Below are 21,689 nucleotides of genomic sequence, written 5' to 3' on the forward strand. Positions count from 1 at the left end.
GGATAGGGAGGGTGGGAGGGAGACACAAGAGGGAGGAAATATGGGGCTATATGTATATATATAGCTGATTCACTTTGTTGTACAGCAGAAACTAACAACCATTGTAAAGCAATTATACTCCAATAAAGATGTTAAAATAAAGACATTAAAATTAACTTGGAATGCAGTGATTCCCAAAGTAATTAAGTTACTGAAACAGTCTATGTTTGAAATCATCAAGTATATGACTTATTTCATTATTTATGGACTCTTTACTAATTCAGAAGTGTTTCTACTATTAACTTTATTTTTACTGTTTTGAATTATCCTTTCCTCAGTTATACTGTGTATGCCAAATTTGCTTAATTTTAGATAGCTGATCCTTTTCAAAAAGAATCTGGCTTCTTCATATTTGTACATTTCCATGAAGTCCATTTAGTGGTCTATGTAGATATCTTTGGAGGCAAACAGGAATATAACTACATAGTAACCTCAGGCTGCCCTGGGCTTCCTTAGCCATGCAGAATGATTCAGTGTTATGGGGGAAGTTATGTAGCCATTAAGGACAGGGTTTGCAAATTCCTTCAGGATGAAATGGTGGTAGTCAAAAATGGTTTTCTGGTCTGGGCACCAATCCAACACTAATAGGTGCAGGAAAAGAAAATGTTACTGTATAAGGATTTAATTTCAGGGAGGATGATAGTACTTTTGGAAAGGCGTATATATTTAAAAATTGATTTGAATATATATGCAAATTATTTTACAAAGTTGCTCATCTTCTCCCTATCAGAACAATTTTAAAGCAGTGGAGCTTTATAACCCATACTTATGTTGGGAAACTGAAGATTATATAACATGTACCAAAGACATCATGTTCACAGATGTAGGCTTAATCTTGGGGAAGAAATATATATATATTACTGACCATCCTCATATTTTTGTGAATACTGTTCCTCACTTGCTAAAGGGTGGTTATTATCTCCCCATCCCCTAAATGACCCAAATCTTTTCTTCATAGATAAGGGAAAGTGTAACAGTTTAGAAAAGTTCAAGGAGTTAAAAGCACTGTGACTAACACCTCAGGTTACAACTTAACACAAAATCTGAGTTTAATTATACACTGTGTTTGTTGTCAAACATACTGGCAAATAAGAGAGAATGAATGGCCTGGAAGGCAAGATTACGTACACTATCATGGTTGGTGGTAAGAACAACAACCATTACAGCTAAAACTTTTATTTTTTATTTTTTATTTTTTTTAATATAAAGGGAAACAATGTGTTTTTCACAATTAAAGAAAAAAAAGTTTGCCAATACTATATATAGTATTGAGAAATATATATTAAGAAAAAAAACCCACTAGATTCCATTTTAAATAGGTACTAAACTTTTATTTAAATAGATGAAAAAATTGCCAAAGTAGTTTGCTTAATTTGCAGCAAATCTAACCATTTGTCTCAGTTCTTGTCGTTCCTGAAATTAGATTAATGACATGCTTGTTTTGTTTATCTAGCAATAGTTGCTGTTGTTAAACAATTCACTTTACAAGTGACTACAGATACCTATTGAGGCTGACATCTACATCATCCGCATTCCTAAGTAACTCTATACTATTTCTTTTCCTGGGGGAATTATATAGAATATTATGTTTCCTTCTGTAACTGGTAAAACACAAATATTTCTTTCAATAATGATCTTTCCTTAACACTTTTATTCTGTTCCAAATACACTTCAAATTCAGTAAATCCTTTAAATTTTCTTTCTTTTTTTTTTTTTTTTTTTTTGCGGTATGCGGGCCTCTCACTGTTGTGGCCTCTCCCATTGCGGAGAACAGATTCCGGACGTGTAGGCTCAGCAGCCATGGCTCACAGGCCCAGCCGCTCCACGGCATGTGGGATCTTCCCGGACCGGGGCACGAACCCGTGTCCCCTGCATCGGCAGGCGGACTCTCAACCACTGCGCCACCAGGGAAGCCCCCAAATTTTCATTTTTATGTTCTTACAGTTCTGAGTTAGTAAATACTGAAGCTGTATAAAAAATTCAGAAAATATTGGAGACTATCTCTACTCTTATAACTGGTTCAATTATTTTAATTACTTTAACTGGACAACTCTGATAATTCTCCCTCTCCCCAAACACACAAACACATAAAAACAAGCACATACACACACACAAACACACAAGTGTGGGAAAGTTTGCTTATTTAGCCTAAATGATCAAATCGATATTTGTGTAATTTGGTGTTGGGTTGCACCCTGCAAGCCTGCAAGCCTTGTACTTGCCCAGCCTCAAGAACGAAGAAGAGCCTGGAGTCAGCCCTGACAATGGTTTAATGGATAGGGAAATCTTACACATCTGAAGCAAGGTCCTGGAGCAATACCAGTGCCACTGCCACTATGTGTGGCAGATGGCAGGCATTGCATGGGGTGGAGGGTGGGGGACGGATTACCAGTTATAGTGGATTATAGGTTGGTTCATTGGTTACCAGGGAAACTGTCAAAGGAACAAGCACCTCACCGCCCTTTGATAAGCTATGGTAATAGAAATGTTCTGGCCTAAAGTTTAGAACAACCACTAGTTGGGGCCTGGGGCAAGTATGTAGGCATTTACTGATTAGGCTCTGTAATTGAGAGGGAATGTCAGTCTTGTGAGTAGGGTTTAGGTGAAGCAGGGACTGGTCGAGCAAGGGATGTACAGAGAGCAAGAGAACAGCCATGTTGGGTGGCCTGAGCATATCTTTGGACACGACCATAAACGAGTAAGATCAACGTAAATTTGTGAGTTCTGATTTGGCAGAGGCTAATTTCATTTGAGTCTCTCCCTTCTTTCTGGATTTTATCCTGCATTTATAACAATAGAAAACAAACCATTTCTTTGTCAGAAGAGATCAGAATGTGTGTTTTCTACAACTCGATTTACAAATAGGTACTGCCCACCTTCTATGATCTCAGCTCTGTGGCAGATGTAGCTACTAGAGAAAAGCAGATAGAAAAGAGGGGGCCGTATTTGAAGAAAAGTGAGTTTTTCTGGCATACAATAGTTAACCTTGCCAACATAATGCACATTTTTTTCTTGGAGATTATGTTGTGTTGTGAGGGTGGGGTGTTGTTAAGGCCATAGGAGAGTGATAAGGCATGAAGATTACTACAGAGATATTTATTGAGGGTTTGAAAATGAAATTTTCCATTCTAATGGGGAACTGTACATATATGGGTTTTAAGATAGTAATCACTTGTGTCCAAAAGCTATGAACAACTTTAGGGACATTAAAGCAAATTGCCAAAATAATTTCAAAAGAACTCTAAAAAGTTGAACCTTGATCAGCAATAGTTGATCAAGTGCATGTTTTAACTACAAGTTCACCAACATTGACTAAGTTTTTAAGTTTTACAATTTGATAGGTGAAAATGTTGTCTCATTAAATTTGCATTTTCTTGGCTAGTTACCTTGGACATAATATGTTTGCTATCCAGTTGTTATTTCTTTTTTTAAAAATAAATAGTTGCCTGTTGATATATTTCGCATGTAAACTACTTTTGTATTGATTTGTGTGATCTCTTTATATAAAAATTGTAACCATTGATCTGGCACAACTGGTGTGAATAATTTCCAGTTTCTAGTTGCCTTTAGATTTTCATTTCATTAAGAGAAATATAGAAGGAAAATGTTAATCTAGACAAAGTTATTGAGCTTTAATTTTTATTTATTCCATTGTATTTTAAGAATTTTTAAAGTTCATCAATTTTATTCATTATAAAATCATATCTATTCATTAAATAAAATTTGAACTATCCAAAAAAAAATACAAAACTAAAAAAAAATATTACACATCGTCTCACTTTTCAGGGAGCCTCATCTCTACTATAAATATTTTGTTGAATTTCCTTTCAGTATCCTTTTTGTCCTACATGGGAAGGTTTTATGTTGCTGTTATTGTTTCCTCATTAGCAAAATGCATACTGCTTCATTTTATGATGATATGATATCATAATATTATATAATAATCTCTCTTTCCTGTCATGTTACATTTCATCATGTCATGCAATTTGTCTATTACTTTTTTTTTTTTTGGCTGTGCTACGCAGCCTGCAGGACCTTATTTCCCCAAGCAGGGTTTGAATCTGGGCCCCCAGCAGTGGAAGCGTGGAGTCTTAACCACTGGACTGCCAGGGAATTCCCTTATTTATTAAATAAATATTTACCATCATTACCTATCAGTCACTCTTCTAGGCACTGGGATAGCAATGAACAAAATCCCTGCTTACATGGAGAATACATTGTAGTGGTAGTGGGGTGGGGGAAAGTAATGCAAATAAGCATAAAATATGTCAGGTATTTTTAAATGCTATGAAGAAAAATAAGTTCTGTTAAGTAAGAGGAATAAAGAGTTCTAGAAGGGAATAAGATTTGCAATTTTATATAGAGGGGTGAGGAAAAGTCTTTTTTATTTGGTGACATTTTAGCTGAGACGTGATTAAATGGGTAGAATGAACCATGCATATACCTGGGTAAAGACAGTTCCAGACAAAGGGACAGAACAGGACCAGAGGAACTGACATGGGAATGTGCTTAATATTTCTGAGAATACTGAAGTGATAGTGTGGTGGGAGTGTCATGAGAGAAGGGAAGAGGAATAAAAGATTCAATCAGTGATGTAAGGTCATGGTAAATACTTTGAGTTTCACTGAGTGTGAGATGGACTGCTATTGGACATTGAGAGCAGGGAAATTACATGATCTGACTTATTTTTGTAAGGAATAATCCTGCCAGTTGTTTGAAGAATAGAGTGTAGGAAGAAAAAGATGAGATCAGGGAGCTCTATTAGGAGTCTGCTGAAGTAATCTGAGTGAGAGATGATGGTGGTTTGGACTGACTTGCTGGCAATAGAGGTGATAATGTCATAGACTTTGAATATACCTTCAAGGCTTAGCTATCACAATTTCCTGACTGACTGGATGTGAGATGTGAGAAAAATAAAGGAGTCAAGAACAATTCCAAGGTTTCTAGCCTAAAATCTGCAAGAAAGGTGATGCCATTTACTGAGATAGAGAAGATACAAGAAGGAGCAGACTTGGAGGTTGAGGAGATAAATGTTCAGCTATTATGAAATCTTTGTAATTATATTTTTTAAACCGTTTTTCTTTATTAAAGACATTCTACATTTTAGTTATAAACTATTTAGGAAAAAAATAATAAAGAAGAAGAAGACAATAATCACCTATAATTTTATAACCAAAGAAAATTACTCAGTGTTTTGATGTAATTGTATAGTCTTTACACACACACACACACACACACACACACACACACACACACACATACATAGTATAAACACATACATGTACACACAGTATATACTGTACATACAGTATATAACATTTTTCCTACTCAAATGGGATGCTTTTTTATAACGGGATTGTTTTGGATACTTTCATCTACCATTTGTTGAGAAATTTTTCCCTATCCAGAAATTTGGAAAAAAATAATCACTTCTACTGTGTTCTAGTACTTTTATGGATTATTATTATTTTTGTTTTTATTTTTAACTTTATTTCATCTTTAACTTATTTTATTGAATGATATAAGTTGATAAGTTGTTTTTTGGGTTTTTTTCCAGTTATCTTAATTTGCTAACCTTGGGAAATATTTTCTATGCTAAAATCTCTAGACCAGTGTTTCTAGATCAGGGGTTGGAAAATTATAACTTACAGGCCAAATTTGGGCCGCCACTTGTTTTTGTATGGCCTATAAGTTAAAAGGGTTTTTACAGATGAACACATTTACAATTGATTTGACAATTGAGAAAACCAACTTTGAACCCTAATTTAGCAAAGTGTAACCCCCCAAATTCTTCTCATTAGAATTGTATCACAAAAATGCTCTTTTATCATTATCATCACTATATTTTGAATTTTTTTTCAATTTTAAAATGTGTAGAAATTTGATTTTTCTTGTTGTATAGGTGCCTGGATAATATCCTTGATGTTACTTCTTATCCCACAAAGGCAAAAATTATTATCTGGTCCTTTACAGAAAAAGTTTGCTGACTCTTGTTCTAGATCTTTGTAAGTGTGCATAAGAATCACCTGGAAGCTATGAGAAAATGTAGATTTCTGTTGTTCACCCCACCTTCATCACTGCTATATCAGTTTTGATTCAGTAAGCCAAGGGCAAGTCCCAGGAATCTCAATTTTAACAAACACCCCAGGTGATTCTGAGACGCTCTGGAGCAAATTTTGAGAAACACAGAATGCCGACTTGCACTGAGCAAGTTTCAATACTGAATTTTTAACTACATGTGGGCCAGTACTTCACTGCCAGCATGCTGGTAAATATCAGTTCATTATAAAGATCTCACTGGAGTAAATTGCCACAGGGACCAAACCTGCCTATGGCTCTTTCCACCCGTTATCATGTGTCCTATCACCTTTCCTTGGAACACAGCCTTGCTTGGGAATCAAAGCACTGTTTTTGGTGTAGGAGGTCTGTGGTTCTGAATTTGAACCCATATGACAGAGGATACATCATTATTCCTGGGTTCCATGCATTTGTTCTTATTTCTCTTTTTATCCCTTCTTTATTATGGTTTATGCATATATTTATGTATGTATGCACATATTCATTCATCCATCCATCCATCAGCACATCTAATTTCCCTATAAACAACAAGATTTTAACTTTACTAGAATTATTACTGCCTCCATCACCAAGCAAACCTTGAATTTTTGATACAAATGATCTACCATTTGTGTCATAGTAAATTTATAAATTTACCAGTGCATGTTGGAAAGCGTAAATCTTGGGACAGCTAACTGAGTTCAAACACTAAAACATAGGGAGCTTAAAAAAATCAAAACACTATAGCACATTTCAGAGTCATTGTTGTTGGAAGTTAGAAATTATTGCTGGAATATCTTAATGAGAATTCCAGGAAGTCCTGAGATTTTAAGTAGTGTATGTGAGATTAAGAAAGGAAGAAATAATTTATCTCTTGAGAGAATTTTAAGTGTTAAATCCTGACTTTTCTTAATGAAGTTTCCATGGGGCACTACAAGTTCGTATTTCTAAAGGCCAAATCTTTCCTCTTTTCTCCACCTTCTCTATATTTCCGTTGCTCCTTTGGGCCTCGGTCACCAGAGAAATGTGGCTCCTCTCTCTGAGTAGTTGTGAAAGATTTCCATGAATTTTTTTTGCCCTTTTGTATCCAATTTTACTTTTAAATATTTTTGTGGGAACTCTCTCCCTGAGAACAATGTATTCACTAGTATTAATTCACTTTTTATGCATTTCAAAATATGTGTTCTCAATTTATCTGAAATTCCCCTTTTACTGATGAATTCCTAATACTGACTAAAATCATTTAATATAGTGTTCTTAGTTATTCAATGAGCCCTAATTCCAATTTTAGAGACAGATTACATATTGTTTCAAATACTTGAAAACTTTTTCAATTTTACCCAGAAACTTGAAAAGTTCTACCAAACAGTACTCTAAAAAAGTATGCTCCAAGACCAATTAAAACACATTTCTCACAGCCCTAAATTCTTGGCCCCAGATTAGAGATAAAATTTCAAGCATGCAATTACTTATATCAGAAATCCAGCTTAAATGATCTGTATGGTGAAACTTGATGTTGAGGAAAGATTGCGACACCATTTTCTGGTTTATATATTATCTTAAAAATAGAATATATTGAGGAAATACATTTGTCTTTCAGCAATAAAATAGATTACATAACTGCATCTCTCACAATCTAAAGATAAAAAACAGTTAAAATGACCAAGTGATCTAAGAAAATCATTCTGCTTAAAGTGAAACTTTTGCTCTTGGAGACTAAAGTAAGAGACATACTTAGTTCATACTTTTTTTCATTCTTTCACAGTTTGTTTCACTTACATCAAAATATAATAGAAGTTTCAGAAAACTGTATCTTCCTATATATTACTCTTTAACTGAGAGAGTTCACATTATTGTGGTGTGTCTCCACATAACAACTAAAGGCTGCACAGAGATAATATTCATTGTCTATGCTGCCCGTTCAGAAAAGTTGGACAGTTTCTCTTAGCATTATCTCTTGTTATGCTTGGAATGTTGCTTTCATATCTCAAAATTTGTCCCACATTAGCAATATGTATTACTCAGTCTTTGGTAATCAGATGCTCCAGCCCATGTATACATTATGAAACCACAATTCCAAACAGACCCCACAGCTTTGTTGTTTTAATTAGCGTCGTTCTGATATTTACATTATTTTAAAAAGAATATCTTCAGCTAGATACATTTGTCCATATATAAACAGTAGATGTTTTCCACTATCTACTGTGGCTTGACATACAAGTTCTGAAACTTTATCTCAACAAAATGGTACAACATCACATACATGCACATCTGACAGAAGTGTTTGAGGTGATGTTTTGACGAACTATGTAAACCAGAAATACCTTATATAAACTTGAGTGTTCTAAGAAGGATGGAGTTGAGATTAGGCGATGGGGGTAAGAGAATAGAAAGGAGCAGACCAGCACCAATAATTATTTAAGAAATTCACTTAGAAATGAAATATTCCAAAGGTTTAGTGTTACTGTAGTAGTCAAATCAGTGTTAAGAATACCCATACGCAGTGAACGAAAACAATTCATGAAGCTTCACCCTAAAGCAGATATCAAACTAGGTAGAATTTTACTGTCTTTATAGTATTCAGTTAGATTTATAACATTTAAATTACTCTTTGTTTCTCTATGTTCCTTCTTTTAATTATTCTTGAATTATTTCACAAATCCCCCTTTTTAAAAATTCCTCAGTGAACAGGGAAATACATTCTTCATCTTGACTTGCATTCTTTTGTTACCATCCTTGCCATAATGTAATAAAGCTGCCCTTCATCACAAAAAAAGTAAGGTATTTATTCCTTTATTTAGGGACATTAACGTATTATATATTTTTTTGTACAATGAAACCAATTAGGTATATATGCTGGGCTTCCTGAAACTCTGAAAAAGAGCTTGGAAATTCCTCTCTGCATTTGTTCTTTACAGGAATTTAGTCTACCTCAAATCCTGAGTGGTGACTTAAGGAATAGTCGCTTGCCATTCTGTGTAAATTAGTTTAAAATTACTTTTTAAATGCCCCCCAAATATTGATTTTAGAAGTCCTTGATTTTTCAGAAGCATAATTTACCCTTTTGGAAGTTTCAAATCAATCTCAAAAAATGTAAAATTATTTATTATACATTATAGAAGTCTTATTTATTATACAAAAGATGTCAACATCTGGTGTTTTACTTACTATTAGTTCTAAAACAAAGAAACTAATTTACTCTGATGACTGAGACAGTGATGCCATACAATATCAGCACTCGTCCTTTTTCTTGCAGTCTCTTTAAAGCACTAAATATTTTTTAAAATTAAATAAACTATGAAGGCCTCAAATTTTGATGAGAAATTTAGTGAGAACATTGATCTTTTTTTTGTGCCAAATGGGAGACCTGTTAAAACTGACTCTGACTTTTGAGTGTGAAAGTACTTGGAGTTAGTTTTTAAAAGTTTCATAGGGTAGAAACTAACACAACATTGTAAAGCAACTATACTCCAATAAAAATTTAAAAAAAAAGTTTCATGGGAATTACATCCTCAGTATTTGTATGTTGAGTTAGGCCTCTCTCTTTTCAGATATCCAGTGGTAGCTAGATTACTTCTAACTACTGACCATGATCACCTGGAGCCAAGTGGGATACATTAACTTTTATAAGGCTCCAGGAAACCATTTGTTAGGTTATAATTCATGGGAAGTAAATAACAACCTGAAATATGTAAGAATTATTTCATTTCACATGCACAAGCAGTAGTGTCTCAGGGATGATCATCATTGCTTGGTTCAATATAGGAGCAAGATCTTGTGGAGTAGTCTTGGTCTTGAAGCACCATCCCAATAATTTATTTAAAAAGTGTTACTCTACAAATAGACTTTTATCTAAGTTATGCCAATTATTAGAAGCTCTGTCTAAGGTAGGCCCATCAATCAAGTGTTGAACATTGAGAAAAAAGAGGGCATAAGTGTAAAAGCACTGATAACACCTTAACAGTATAAGCATGAATCTGTGTCATCAGTAACACTGTTAAAAGCACCAATCTATGTAACCAATCTGTTCTTAATTATTTCTTCATAGGATGAGATTTAATAAAAATGGCTTATTCTGTAATAATTCATTTCTCTTGTAAATACTGAAAAGAGAATTTGAAAGCAAACAAGTGGAGAGATATAATCCATAGGTTATGAACTCATTAATTCTGCAAGTAATCATGGAATGCTAATTATATTCCAAGTTTTGTCATAGGTACTGGGAACACCTGTATCATCTGTAATCAGTCATTTATTGATACATTTCTAACTATTCCCTTAAATTAGGCTATTTATTTATAGGTAAGATGGTATTCACTCCGTTCCTAAATATTCCCTTAAAGAAAAAAGTAATTCTTACTTTTTTCACTTGGCTAAAAATATCACTTACACATGTAACATCTTGTTTTTCCCCTTAACCATAGATTCAACCAGAAAAGCACCAGGATGCTTGAAACTTCCTATACAGAAAATCCTCCCCAAATAACCTTTTCTATGATGCTTGCAATCACACACACAAAAAATGTTCTTAATTTTCTTCTCCCTGGGCACATTTGAAACTTGTACAAGTGACTATCTTGAAAAGTTGAAAAAAAGAGTATGAAAAACAAAAAACAAAACCTTAGTACTAAACACTCCACTATTAACTTGATCATTGATAGTATAGTTTTACTAATCATCCAGAAAATGAATAATAACCTATTTTAATGCTTTGTCACTGATTTAAGCTGTTCAGTTGTTTTGTTCCCCCTTGGAAGCCTTAATTATCAGAAGTGTATTAAATGTAGCTAAAAATGAAAAGTACAAGATTGAACAACTACCCAGGTGTTTGTGTTTAAATAGAGATTACCTTTCCTTTATATTTTCCCCCTGCTTATATTTATATTTTCCACCTGAATTTACAGAGTTCTTTTGACTGATTTGCAGGGTCCTAACATGTATGTTTTATCTGTACTTAGCCACATTTTAATTAATCCTTTTCTTTATACTGACTAGCTTTTTGAAAACAGTAATAATTTAAATTCTTAAATAATTTCCCAAAATGTATTAAATGTTTATACTTGCGGATTTTTACCTTCTAGAAATCTTTTGCGATTTATTCTGAATCAAAGCATTTGTAAAGGTCTTAACACTGACACTTCAGGTTTACAAATTTAAATGAAAACTGGCAATGGGGGAAAAGGAATAGAGAATACATATGGTAAATAATTACCAATGTAAGTATTTTAAATTTTATTTGAAGTTGCTTCATTTTCATATATCTTAATGATCACAATGATGTAAAGCAAGTAGACTCATAAAATATGAAAAATTATATCCTGTTAGTTTTTTCTTTTGTATTTAAATGAAGAATATATCATTAACTTTTCAAATTTTAGATACATATATATCAATATGATGTGCATTTTTATTTTTCTAGTAGATTTAAGCTTTTACATGCTCTAGATATTTTTTATCAAGCTCCTATAACTCATACTGTTTTTAAGCAAGGATGCTCATCACAGCATTGTTTACAAATGTAGAAACATAGAAAAGCATGTAAATCTCATTCAATAATGAACTACTTAAGGTAAGTTATAGTACATCCACCCAATGGAATACTATGCAGTCACTAATTGATGATACAGATTGGTATTTATTGATATGAAAAGATGATTATGTTTTAGTTTAAAATAAAAAAAACAGTACATATAGTATGTTTTCTTTTTTTTTGTAAAACAGTGTGTGTATACATAGGGGAAAAGGCATGAAAGTATATGCACACACTTAAAATATTAATGCACACACAAAATACTAATAGTGGTTATTTCTGAACTCTGGGAATTTTAATTCCTTCTTTATAAGTTTCTGCATTGTTGTACATTATTTTACAAGAAGCATGTATTATGTTTATAATCGATAAAAACAGTAATTTCCATTTGAAAATATTTGATAATGAATATACAAGTCATTTGTAGATAAACAATTACATAGAAACAGGTTATTCTCATTATTTTATGGGCAAATAGCCAACAAAAGTGTTAATAAAATTATATATTTATATTGTATTATGTATGAAACCAAAGATTTCTATATAAATAAAAACCAACTGAGAATAGAGTTAAACATTTTCTAACTGTTGGATCTGTGGTATGAGTGAATCCTATTTTTAAAAAGTAATTATTTCAATTTTACATAAATTAGGTATTTATCTCTCTAATCCCCAAATCGATTCGAACTGGCATATATTAAAAGAAAGGCAATCCAAAGAAAATATGAAAGCAAGTGTAATATGGATGGAAGGTAGATGGATATGGAGAAGAGGGAACTAAAAGTGAAACACAGAAAGTCCATAGTATAGAAATTACAGGCTAAATAATGTAATTGCAATATAGAACAGAACATTTTGTCGCAACTTTCAAGCAGCTAGACAAAAAGAAAACAAAAAGAAAACAATTAAGGGCTCTCACATGATAGATGGAGGCATGTGACTTAATCAAGAGAGATGACCTTTTCCTTAACTTTGAAACATCTGTGAATATTACCTTATTGATATATTCAACAATTTATAAGAGATAATGACAAGTTCAATAGAAGATGTTATTCAAAGTAGTTTTCCACATCATTACAGGATTGTTTACCTTCTATATTGACACAACAGAGGCTGAAGTTAATCCTAAAGTTATTTATAGACAAAGGCAATTCAGTGCTGTTATTCACCTTTCTTGTTGATTAAACATGATCCATGTATACCTACTAAGGAGTTTAGAAAAATGAGTGATAAGAATGCTCCTTAGGGCTTCCCTGGTGGCGCAGTGGTTGAGAGTCCGCCTGCTGATGCAGGGGACACGGGTTCATGCCCCAGTCCGGGAAGATCCCACGTGCCTCGGAGCGGCTGGGCCCGTGAGCCATGGCCGCTGAGCCTGCACGTCCGGAGCCTGTGCTCCACAACGGGAGAGGCCACAACAGTGAGAGGCCTGCATACCGCAAAAAAAAAAAAAAAGAATACTCCTTAGACTGTCTTCAAATATCAAAGCTTTCAGAAAAGGTTTTTAAGATGAAACTTAGAATTTAAATAATCAATGTTTAAAGTATTAATTTTCTAAGGTATTGATTGAGGAAATACCAATATGCTTCTTTCTCTGGGCATGAAGTTAATAACGAAAACTCTCAAAACTTAGTCAAAGTCACTATCAAGTCTGTGGTATGACCACAATATATTAAAAAGGAAAAAATATATAAATAAATAAAAGGAAGAAAGAAAGCTCACATCTTTTAAAAGGAATATTCATTTTAAATAATAATTTAAAGTGAACCTATACACAAATATTAACTGGATCATATACGCTTTCCCCTGCTCTACTGATTTCTCAAAAAGCAAGTTAGAAATTTTCACTGTGATAGACTCAGAAGTAAGGACCATCTCGAGAATACTTTCATAGGAGAAAATAAATTTAGTAGTATTAGTGAAATAAGGAAGGAAATATACTCCATTACCTCACTTGACTGGTTTAGCAAAAAAGCATGTGGAGGAATAAATTTTATTCTACATATTCCTAAGGCTATTATATCGAAAAATAGTACAAAATGACAGTTTTACAATTAGAAATTATGTTCTTCACTAAAATGAACAAGGTTTTCTAGTTTCACTTTTTTTCAAAAGAAAGTATTCACTTAAAAAAAGCTGTGAATTCACATAAAATAACCTCTTATCACAAAGTAGCCCAAACTAAGTAGGCACCAGCTTAAGGCTGAAACAAATTGAGCATTCTTATTCTCACCACCTGCGCCTGGCCTGGCCCAGCGTGACATGCAGAGGCTTGGAGCCCACTATGCGACCATTCATCTCATCTACTGCTTTGGTAGCCTCTTCAAAAGAGGAGAAGCAGACAACACCAAACCCTTTGCCTTGCCCCACTTCCACCATCACTTTGGCCCGGCTAATTGATCCAAAGGAAGAAAATTCCTCCTTCAGTTTTTCATCATCGATGGTCTCATCTAGGTTCTTAATATAGATAGGCACCCCTGGAGGCCGACTTTTTTCTTTTAATCTCAGCCGCTCAAATCTTCGCCTTAACTCAGCCAGGCGTTCAATTTTCTTCTGTGCTCGCCCTACATAGAGGACTTTCCCATCGATGGACTTTCCATGCAGGTCTAACACAGCCTTTTGGGCAGCCTCGTGTGTCTCGTATCTCACAAATCCAAAGCCTTTCGATTTCCCACTGGCATCTCTTATTACCTTAACACTCTCAGTTGGCCCGTATTCACTGAAAAGTTCCTTCAGTTTGTCGTCATCCATGTCATCTCCAAAGTTTTTAACGAAAACATTGGTGAAAGTCGCTCTATCCCTAGTTCTAACTTCAGCTGCCCGCTCTTCCGGAAATTTGAATCGGCCAACGTACACCTGGCGGTTGTTGAGCCGCACTCCATTCATGTGCCAGATGGCCCTATTGGCAGCGGCCAGGCTGTCAAAGTGCACATAGGCATAACCCTTAGAGCCGTTGTCATCGCATACTACCTTGCAGGAGAGAATGCTCCCAAAAGCAGAAAACAGATAAAAAAGGGCCCTATTGTCTATGGATTTGTCCAGGTTTTTGATGAATATATTTCCAACTCCAGACTTTCTTAAGCGGTCATCTGGCTGAGACCACATTAGGCGGAAAGGTTTGCCGTTAATCAAATCAAAATTCATGGTGTTCAAGGCCCACTCAGCATCCGCAGGAAAGCGGAAGTTAACATAACCATAGCCCAGGGGGCTGCGGGTCACCGGGTCACGGCAGATTCGGGTGAAGCGAAGAGGGCCAGCAGGCCTGAACTTTTTATATAACATGTCCTCGGTGACATCTGGGTCCAAGTCACCCACATACAGGGCAGCCTTGAGGTACTTCTTTTTCTTGCCAGCAGGATTAGGCTCCCCACTCCCCATCTCTCTGAGCACAGGGAGGAGGCTTTCTTGGGAGAGAAAAAGAGGTTGCTTTCTCTAAGCTATGGGCCAAGCAGCTGTTCACAAACAGAAAAAAAGCGAAGGCGAAGGAAGCTAAAAGCAGACTCAGAATCACTGTTGAGGCTGAGAAAATGAAGTTCAGAAACAGCTGGTCAGCAGGCTCAGAACAAATGCATCAGACAAAAAAGCACCCCAATAACGAATCCGTTCTCCCTAAGGTGGCTTAGAATTTCCACCCATTCAGATCTAAAATCAGTTTCAAAAGCCAGTAATAGGAAAGAAATGTCCCTTTCCCCGTTAAATTGTAAGAAATCATCAAGCAGCTGGCTGGCTCCCCACACCTAGCCTTGCCGACAGAGGCCTCACGACCCGTTTTCTGCATAAATATAGGCCTCAAGCTCGTGTGGGCTTAAAATGATATCAACAAGGGCAGGAGCCGAACATGTATTCCTCCGCCGGCTGCCTGGCCGGTCTCAGGCGGGCTCGCGCTCACTAAGGCCGCGCTGCACACACTCAGCGTCAGCGAAAGGGCAGACTGGACACTTGGTGCGCTGCGGCCGGGCAGGCAGCCTGCAGGCGGCGGATCGGACAGAGAGACAGACAGACAGACACACGCGCGGGGGACCGGAGACCGCCCAGATACCCAAGATGCCCACTGGGTACGGACCGAGTGACGCGCAGAGATTTCGGCAGCCTGAGACTCGCGGCAGGTCCGGAGGGACTGACTGGCAGACGCGCACTGGGTCAGCTCAGACGCGAGGAGGTTCCGGACAGATGCGGGGCGGAGTCAGGAAAGAAGGGCAGATGCGCGGCGGGCGGGCAGAGCGCAGACCGATGGACAGGGATTGCGCCCTGCAGGACACACCGACCCAGGGACTAAAAGCTTCTAGCTGTGGTAGGGCGAGCGGGCGGGGCGCAAGGAAACCCGGAACCGTGCTAAGTAACTTCCCGCTTGCTGTGTGCCAAGATGTTAAAAAAAAAAAAAAAAAAAGAAAAAAGAAAAAAAGAGAAAAGAACGAACGAAAGAAAAAGATTTAAATGGTTTCTAGATTTTTCATTTCTTATTTTTGAAATTTTATTTATTATTTTAAAATATTACCTTTAGGCTACTGACCCCAAAATCAAAGGAGGTGAAGACCTAGGCGGAAGGGACTCTCATAATTTTTTTGTTTTTTTAAACAAATTCCCTAAATCGTTTCGAAATAGCATATAGGTTGCATACTTTCCTGAGTGCATTGGAAAGTCAGTTGACAGCTGTACTGGACTCCCAGTCCAGTGCTAAATGATCACAGGGTCAAATAAAACACAGGCCCATGTTGTAGTTGGCCTTTATTTTTACTCCGTTGAACTTCAACATAATGGTAGCATTATCCCCAGGTAATAGGCAGAGTTCTTTTCGCTGCTCCAGTAATACTAAGGTTTTAATGATTGGAGAGCCATAAAATGACTTTTAATGATACTTAGTGCCAGAAAACGTTGAAGATGTGCTGCCTCCATAATCACAAATTGCAAAATCTTAGTTAAAGAGTAAAAGCTGCAGAATCAATGCAAAATATATAATGTTTGAAGATGAAATAAACACGTTAAGATATAGGCACTTTACACAATTAATTGCTAATTTCAACTTGAATTGTCAACTTTAAACCATTGCAGGGAACAATGCTATAAGATTAGACACAGCTCAGAGGTTTCCCAAGATCTCTCTTTAGAGTTTGTGGTAAACTGTTTTGAAAAGGAATGTTACCCCGTCTTCGGAAAATCATCAGTGTCTGTAACACATAACTCAACCAGCCCCTTCCACAAGCCCTCCCCTCAAAAAGAAAATCCGAACAAAACATATGTCAGTACTGTTAGGCTGGAAAAGATCCTGGCAAAAAAGGAATGCAAGAGAAGGACATCACCCCAAAGGGTGTTGTCTTAAATTCTTAGAATAACAGGCTAGATTCATGTGTTGCTTTATTTTCTACAGTTTCTATTAGACGGTAGAGTTGACTAGACATGACAATTTGCCCTCATTATTTACTCAGTTATTTTGTAATTTTCTCCTCAAGGGTTCTTGCTTAGCTAAGACATGGAGACTATGTGAGAAAAAGCAAATACAAATTAAAAAATGTTATAGATAGACTAATAGAAACTGGTCTTAAAATATCACCACATTGACCAATATGTAGAAACACTTGTGAACATGTGCTTACTTTATTGTACTTTGAACATATACTTTATAAACATCTTTCCTCATAAACTTAATTGACAATGGGCCAGAACTTTTGTTTTTATTTTTCTGATATAAAAGTATTACTTTACTGAAAATGCTATATTAAAATAACAACATAAATCCAAAAGAATAATTACCACAATATTATCACTAAATCAAATTAATATTTTATTTATGTAACCACCTAAATGCTGTCCATATTCCAATTCATTTGTATATATTTTCTCTAATATTATAGATGGAATTGGGTTGTTAAAAATAATTATTTTCGGGAATTCTCTGGTGGCGTAGTGGTTAAGAACGCACCTGCCAATGCAGGGAACATGGGTTCGAGCCCTGGTCCGGGAAGATCCCACATGACATGGAGCAACTAGGCCCGTGTGCCATAACTACTGAGCCTGCATGCCACACCTACTGAAGCCCACGTGCCTAGAGCCTGTGCTCTGGGACAAGAGAAGCCACCACAATGAGAAGCCCACACACTGCAACGAAGAGTAGCCCCCACTCGCCGCAACTAGAGAAAGCCTGCATACCGTAACAAAGACCCAACTCAGCTAAAAGTGAATAAATTGGAAATACTTTTAATAATAAAAATTATTATTTTCAGAATAACCTCCACTCTACACTTGCCAGCCATTTTGGGGTCATTGCAGTATAAACATTCTAAACTATAGTGAACATTTTATCAGATCAAAACTCAGAAATTTAGAACTGCTGTGAAATAAATAAATTTTAGTGGAGTTCCCTCTGCTAAGCAGAAGTTTATGGGAAAAAGGGAAACATTTTCATCTATAATTTGTTTAATCATTTTAATATTTACATTGAGAATTGTCTCTGGGATAAAAATCAGATGTGGAACATTTCTCTGTCATTTTTATTATATATTCAAGGTAAGTTTATAGTCTATGTAAATCTGATGCATATATTAAATGCATTAAAAATCCCCACCCAGATTACTAAGGCAGTTGGTTGAAGCATATCTGAGTCTTTCTAAATCTGAGAAACATTTTGCATGAGGAAAGAATCCTGGACAACTGGTATTCTAAGTGCAACCTACCACACATTGTTATTTACAGTTGGTAGAAATTTGTCAGCATGAGAGGAAGAAGAGGACAGTTGGAAATTTATGTTTTTCAGCCTTGTCTTAACAGGCACTTGATCCTGTTTCCAATTAAAAGTCTGAGTTGTGCAAGATGCTGGGACTTCACAATGAAAGTAAATTTGCTACTCTCTTGAATGAAGTCTGGGATGGTTGAACAAAGTAAAATCTTTATTACCTAGAACTTGGCTCATGTTTTTCAGACAAAAAGAGGAAAATTGGCAAAAAAACAATTTGGCATTAAACATGTAGTAGTAATTTTTGGAGCCAGTAGCAATTCTTTGTCTCTATTTCCAAAATTTTATCCTGCTCCATGAGTATTTATGCTCTGGATGATAATCCTGAAGGCATTTTGATAAGATTTATTATCAAAGAAAGATTAAATTGTGTTTATTAGAATGTACTTACTGAAATGAGAAAGTAACCAAAAGTGGAAAAAATTTCAACAGAATATACAATGGAATGGGATTTATGCTAAATTGTCAATAAACAAGAATATCTCATTTTTCAACAGTTAACCAAAATTTCAGTATTTCAAACTATAAAACTATAGTTTAGATATTTATTCAAAGGCTGTAGCTATAATTCATACATTTATAACCCTAGGTGGTTTGATGGAAATTAAGAAAGATTCTTTTACAAAATTTTAACATTTTTTTTTCTTTTTTCATTTCTCTCATTAATTGAATCCCTGTTGAATTAAAAAGTCATGCATTCAACTGTGGATAAATCTGAGTATTAACATATAAAAATAATATAACAACTTCATCTATATTTAGGTTTAGTTAGGTGTCTCCTTAGGGTTCTCTTTTAATTAGATCCTATTAGTTTAAAATGAACCCATGGAATATTACAATGTAAATTTATGCAATTGCTATGCATTCAAAATCCTGTCTATTTAGAGTTTTACATATGATGTAGAGGCAAAGTATTTTATCTTATTATGCATTAAAATAGGGTAGGAGTATCACCCAATTGACAGATAGTCTCAGACAAATCTCTCCTTACTAGGGTTTGTTTACTGAACATATGCCTCATACAGGGAAAACACACACACACACACACACACACACACACACACACACACACATACACACACACATACCACATTCTTTGATTAAAAATCCTGAGTTATAGTCATTTCACTTGACCTAGAACAATAAATAAAATAATAATTGTTTAAAAATGTATACTTTATTTTCATTTTTAATGGTGGGAAAATATACATCAAATTTACCATCTTAATGATTTTTAAGTGAACAATTCCGTGGTTTTAAGTACACTCACATTGTCATCACATTGTCATGCAAGCGACATCACTATGTCCAGAACTCTTCATCTTACCAAACTGAAACTCTGTACCCATTAATCTATACTTTTAGATGACACAAAATATGTTAAGCCATTTCTTTATTGTTGGACATTAAAGCTGCTTTTAGTTATTTTATTGTCACAACACACAATGCTATAATAAACGTCCTTATTCACATACTTTTATATATTATTACTCATTTCTATTAAGTAGATTCTCAGAAGTGGGTATCGTACACTTAGATGGTATGTGAATTATTAAATGTTAATATATGCTGTCAGAATTATGTCAAAAATGATGACACAATTTACTTATTTTACCAACAACATAAAACTTTAGAGGAAATGGCTAACTCCTAGCAAAATAGGAATTACCAAATTTGATCCAAAGGAAAAGTGGAAGAATTGCCATATAACAGATTAGAGAAAGATTACACATATGCTATTTAAAAACAAAAAACAGGCACAGGTGATTTTATAGTTGAGTAGTATTATATAATCTTTAAGAAAATACATGTAGTGTTAATGCTATTCATACTATTCTCAACCATAAAAAGCTCCTTAAATCACTTTTATAAAATTGTCTCCAAGAGAAACTTCTCATAAGCCTAGCTAATGTTTTCAAACCAGAATAAAGCTATAGATTGATGGTCAGTCCATTTGCTGATAGAGCTTGGATATATATTGTCTCAGTTGTGTGTATGTTTGGGTGTAGGCAGATTGCAGGAGCATGGTTAAGTGTTACATAATACGGATTTAGAAGGGAATATGTGATGGGAAGAAAATTAAAGACTTCCATTTTAAAATGTCAAAACAAAATAAAACATATTCCAGATACTGATCATGATATCTTGCACTTTTTTCCTTTCCTTCTGGAAAAACTGTTCAGAAAAAGTAAAACGTGGAGAACAGTTCTTCACAGATAAGGAAAACTGAATATTTAAATAAACAGATGATTGAGGAAAATACTCTGCTTATCTTTCCTAACCTAAAAGTTCAAATGCAAAATAATACATTATTGTTTAATCTTTATCAATGGGAGGATCATAAAAGAAAGATCAAAGTCTTTCTTTTAAAAGACTTCCCATCCCCAAATCCCTGTGTTTTGGCTATAGGCACACTAAGTACTCATATAATCCCTGTGAAAGCTATCGGGGCTCCTTCTGTATACTGCTTGTTCATCCATATTCATCTTCATAATAGGTAACAGGAACTGTATGCCCATTTTGTTTTGAAATCAGTCATTATCTTCATGCTTTGATACATACAGCAGAATTATATTAAGTGGACATTAGATTTACAAGGTGAAATACCTATACTTTCCATTTCGTCTTTAATCTCCTTTGCCACGATTTCAAATACACTTTTTTTTTGCATCATGGCTTAATTAATTAATTAATTAATTTTTATTAATTTTTATTGGATTATAGTTGCTTTACAATGTTGTTTAATTTCTGCTGTACAGCAAAGTGAGTCAGTTATACATATACATATATCCACTCTTTTTTAGATTTCCTTCCTATTTAGGTTACCACAGAGCATTGAGTAGAGTTCCCTGTGCTATACAGTAGGTTCTCATTAGTTATCTACTTTACATATAGTAGTGTATAAATGTCAATTCCAATCTCCCAATTCATCCCCCCACCTTGGTAACCATAAGTTTCTTCTATACATCTGTGACTCTATTTCTGCTTTGCAAATAAGTTCATCTGTATCATTTTTCTAGATTCCACATATAAGAAATTTTATACGATATTTATTTTTCTCTTTCTGACTTACTTCACTCTGTATGACAATCTCTAGGTCCATCCACATCTCTGCAAATGGCACTATTTCTTTCCTTTTGTGGCTGAATAATATTCCATTGCATATATGTACCACATCTTCTTTATCCATTCCTCTGTCAATGGACATTTAGGTTGCTTCCATGTCCTGGCTATTGTAAATAGTGCTGCAGTGAATATCAGGGTGCATGCATCCTTTTGAATTATGGTTTTCTCTGGATATACATCTAGGAGTGGGATTGCTGGGTCATATGGTACCTC

The 21,689-nt window shown here is 35.1% G+C and overlaps 1 protein-coding gene across 1 annotated transcript; it reads right to left on the reverse strand.

The window, feature by feature from the left end:
* Positions 1-11,640: 11,640 nt before the first annotated feature.
* On the reverse strand, positions 11,641-15,942 carry PABPC5 (poly(A) binding protein cytoplasmic 5). Its single transcript, XM_089904297.1, has one exon. It carries the CDS (start codon positions 14,999-15,001, stop codon positions 13,853-13,855), a length of 1,149 nt encoding a protein of 382 aa, XP_089760423.1. The 5' UTR covers positions 15,002-15,942; the 3' UTR covers positions 11,641-13,852.
* Positions 15,943-21,689: the final 5,747 nt, after the last annotated feature.

The sequence above is a fragment of the Delphinapterus leucas genome, chromosome X (assembly GCF_059928025.1).
Source record: "Delphinapterus leucas isolate spDelLeu-1000000601 "Yukka" chromosome X, BTC_Dleu_Yukka2, whole genome shotgun sequence".
Taxonomy (NCBI): domain Eukaryota; kingdom Metazoa; phylum Chordata; class Mammalia; order Artiodactyla; family Monodontidae; genus Delphinapterus; species Delphinapterus leucas.

What these genes read in the sequence shown, in the direction of transcription:
- PABPC5 (XM_089904297.1), bottom strand. Translation starts at nt 15,001, where the DNA reads ATGGGGAGTGGGGAGCCTAATCCTGCTGGCAAGAAAAAGAAGTACCTC.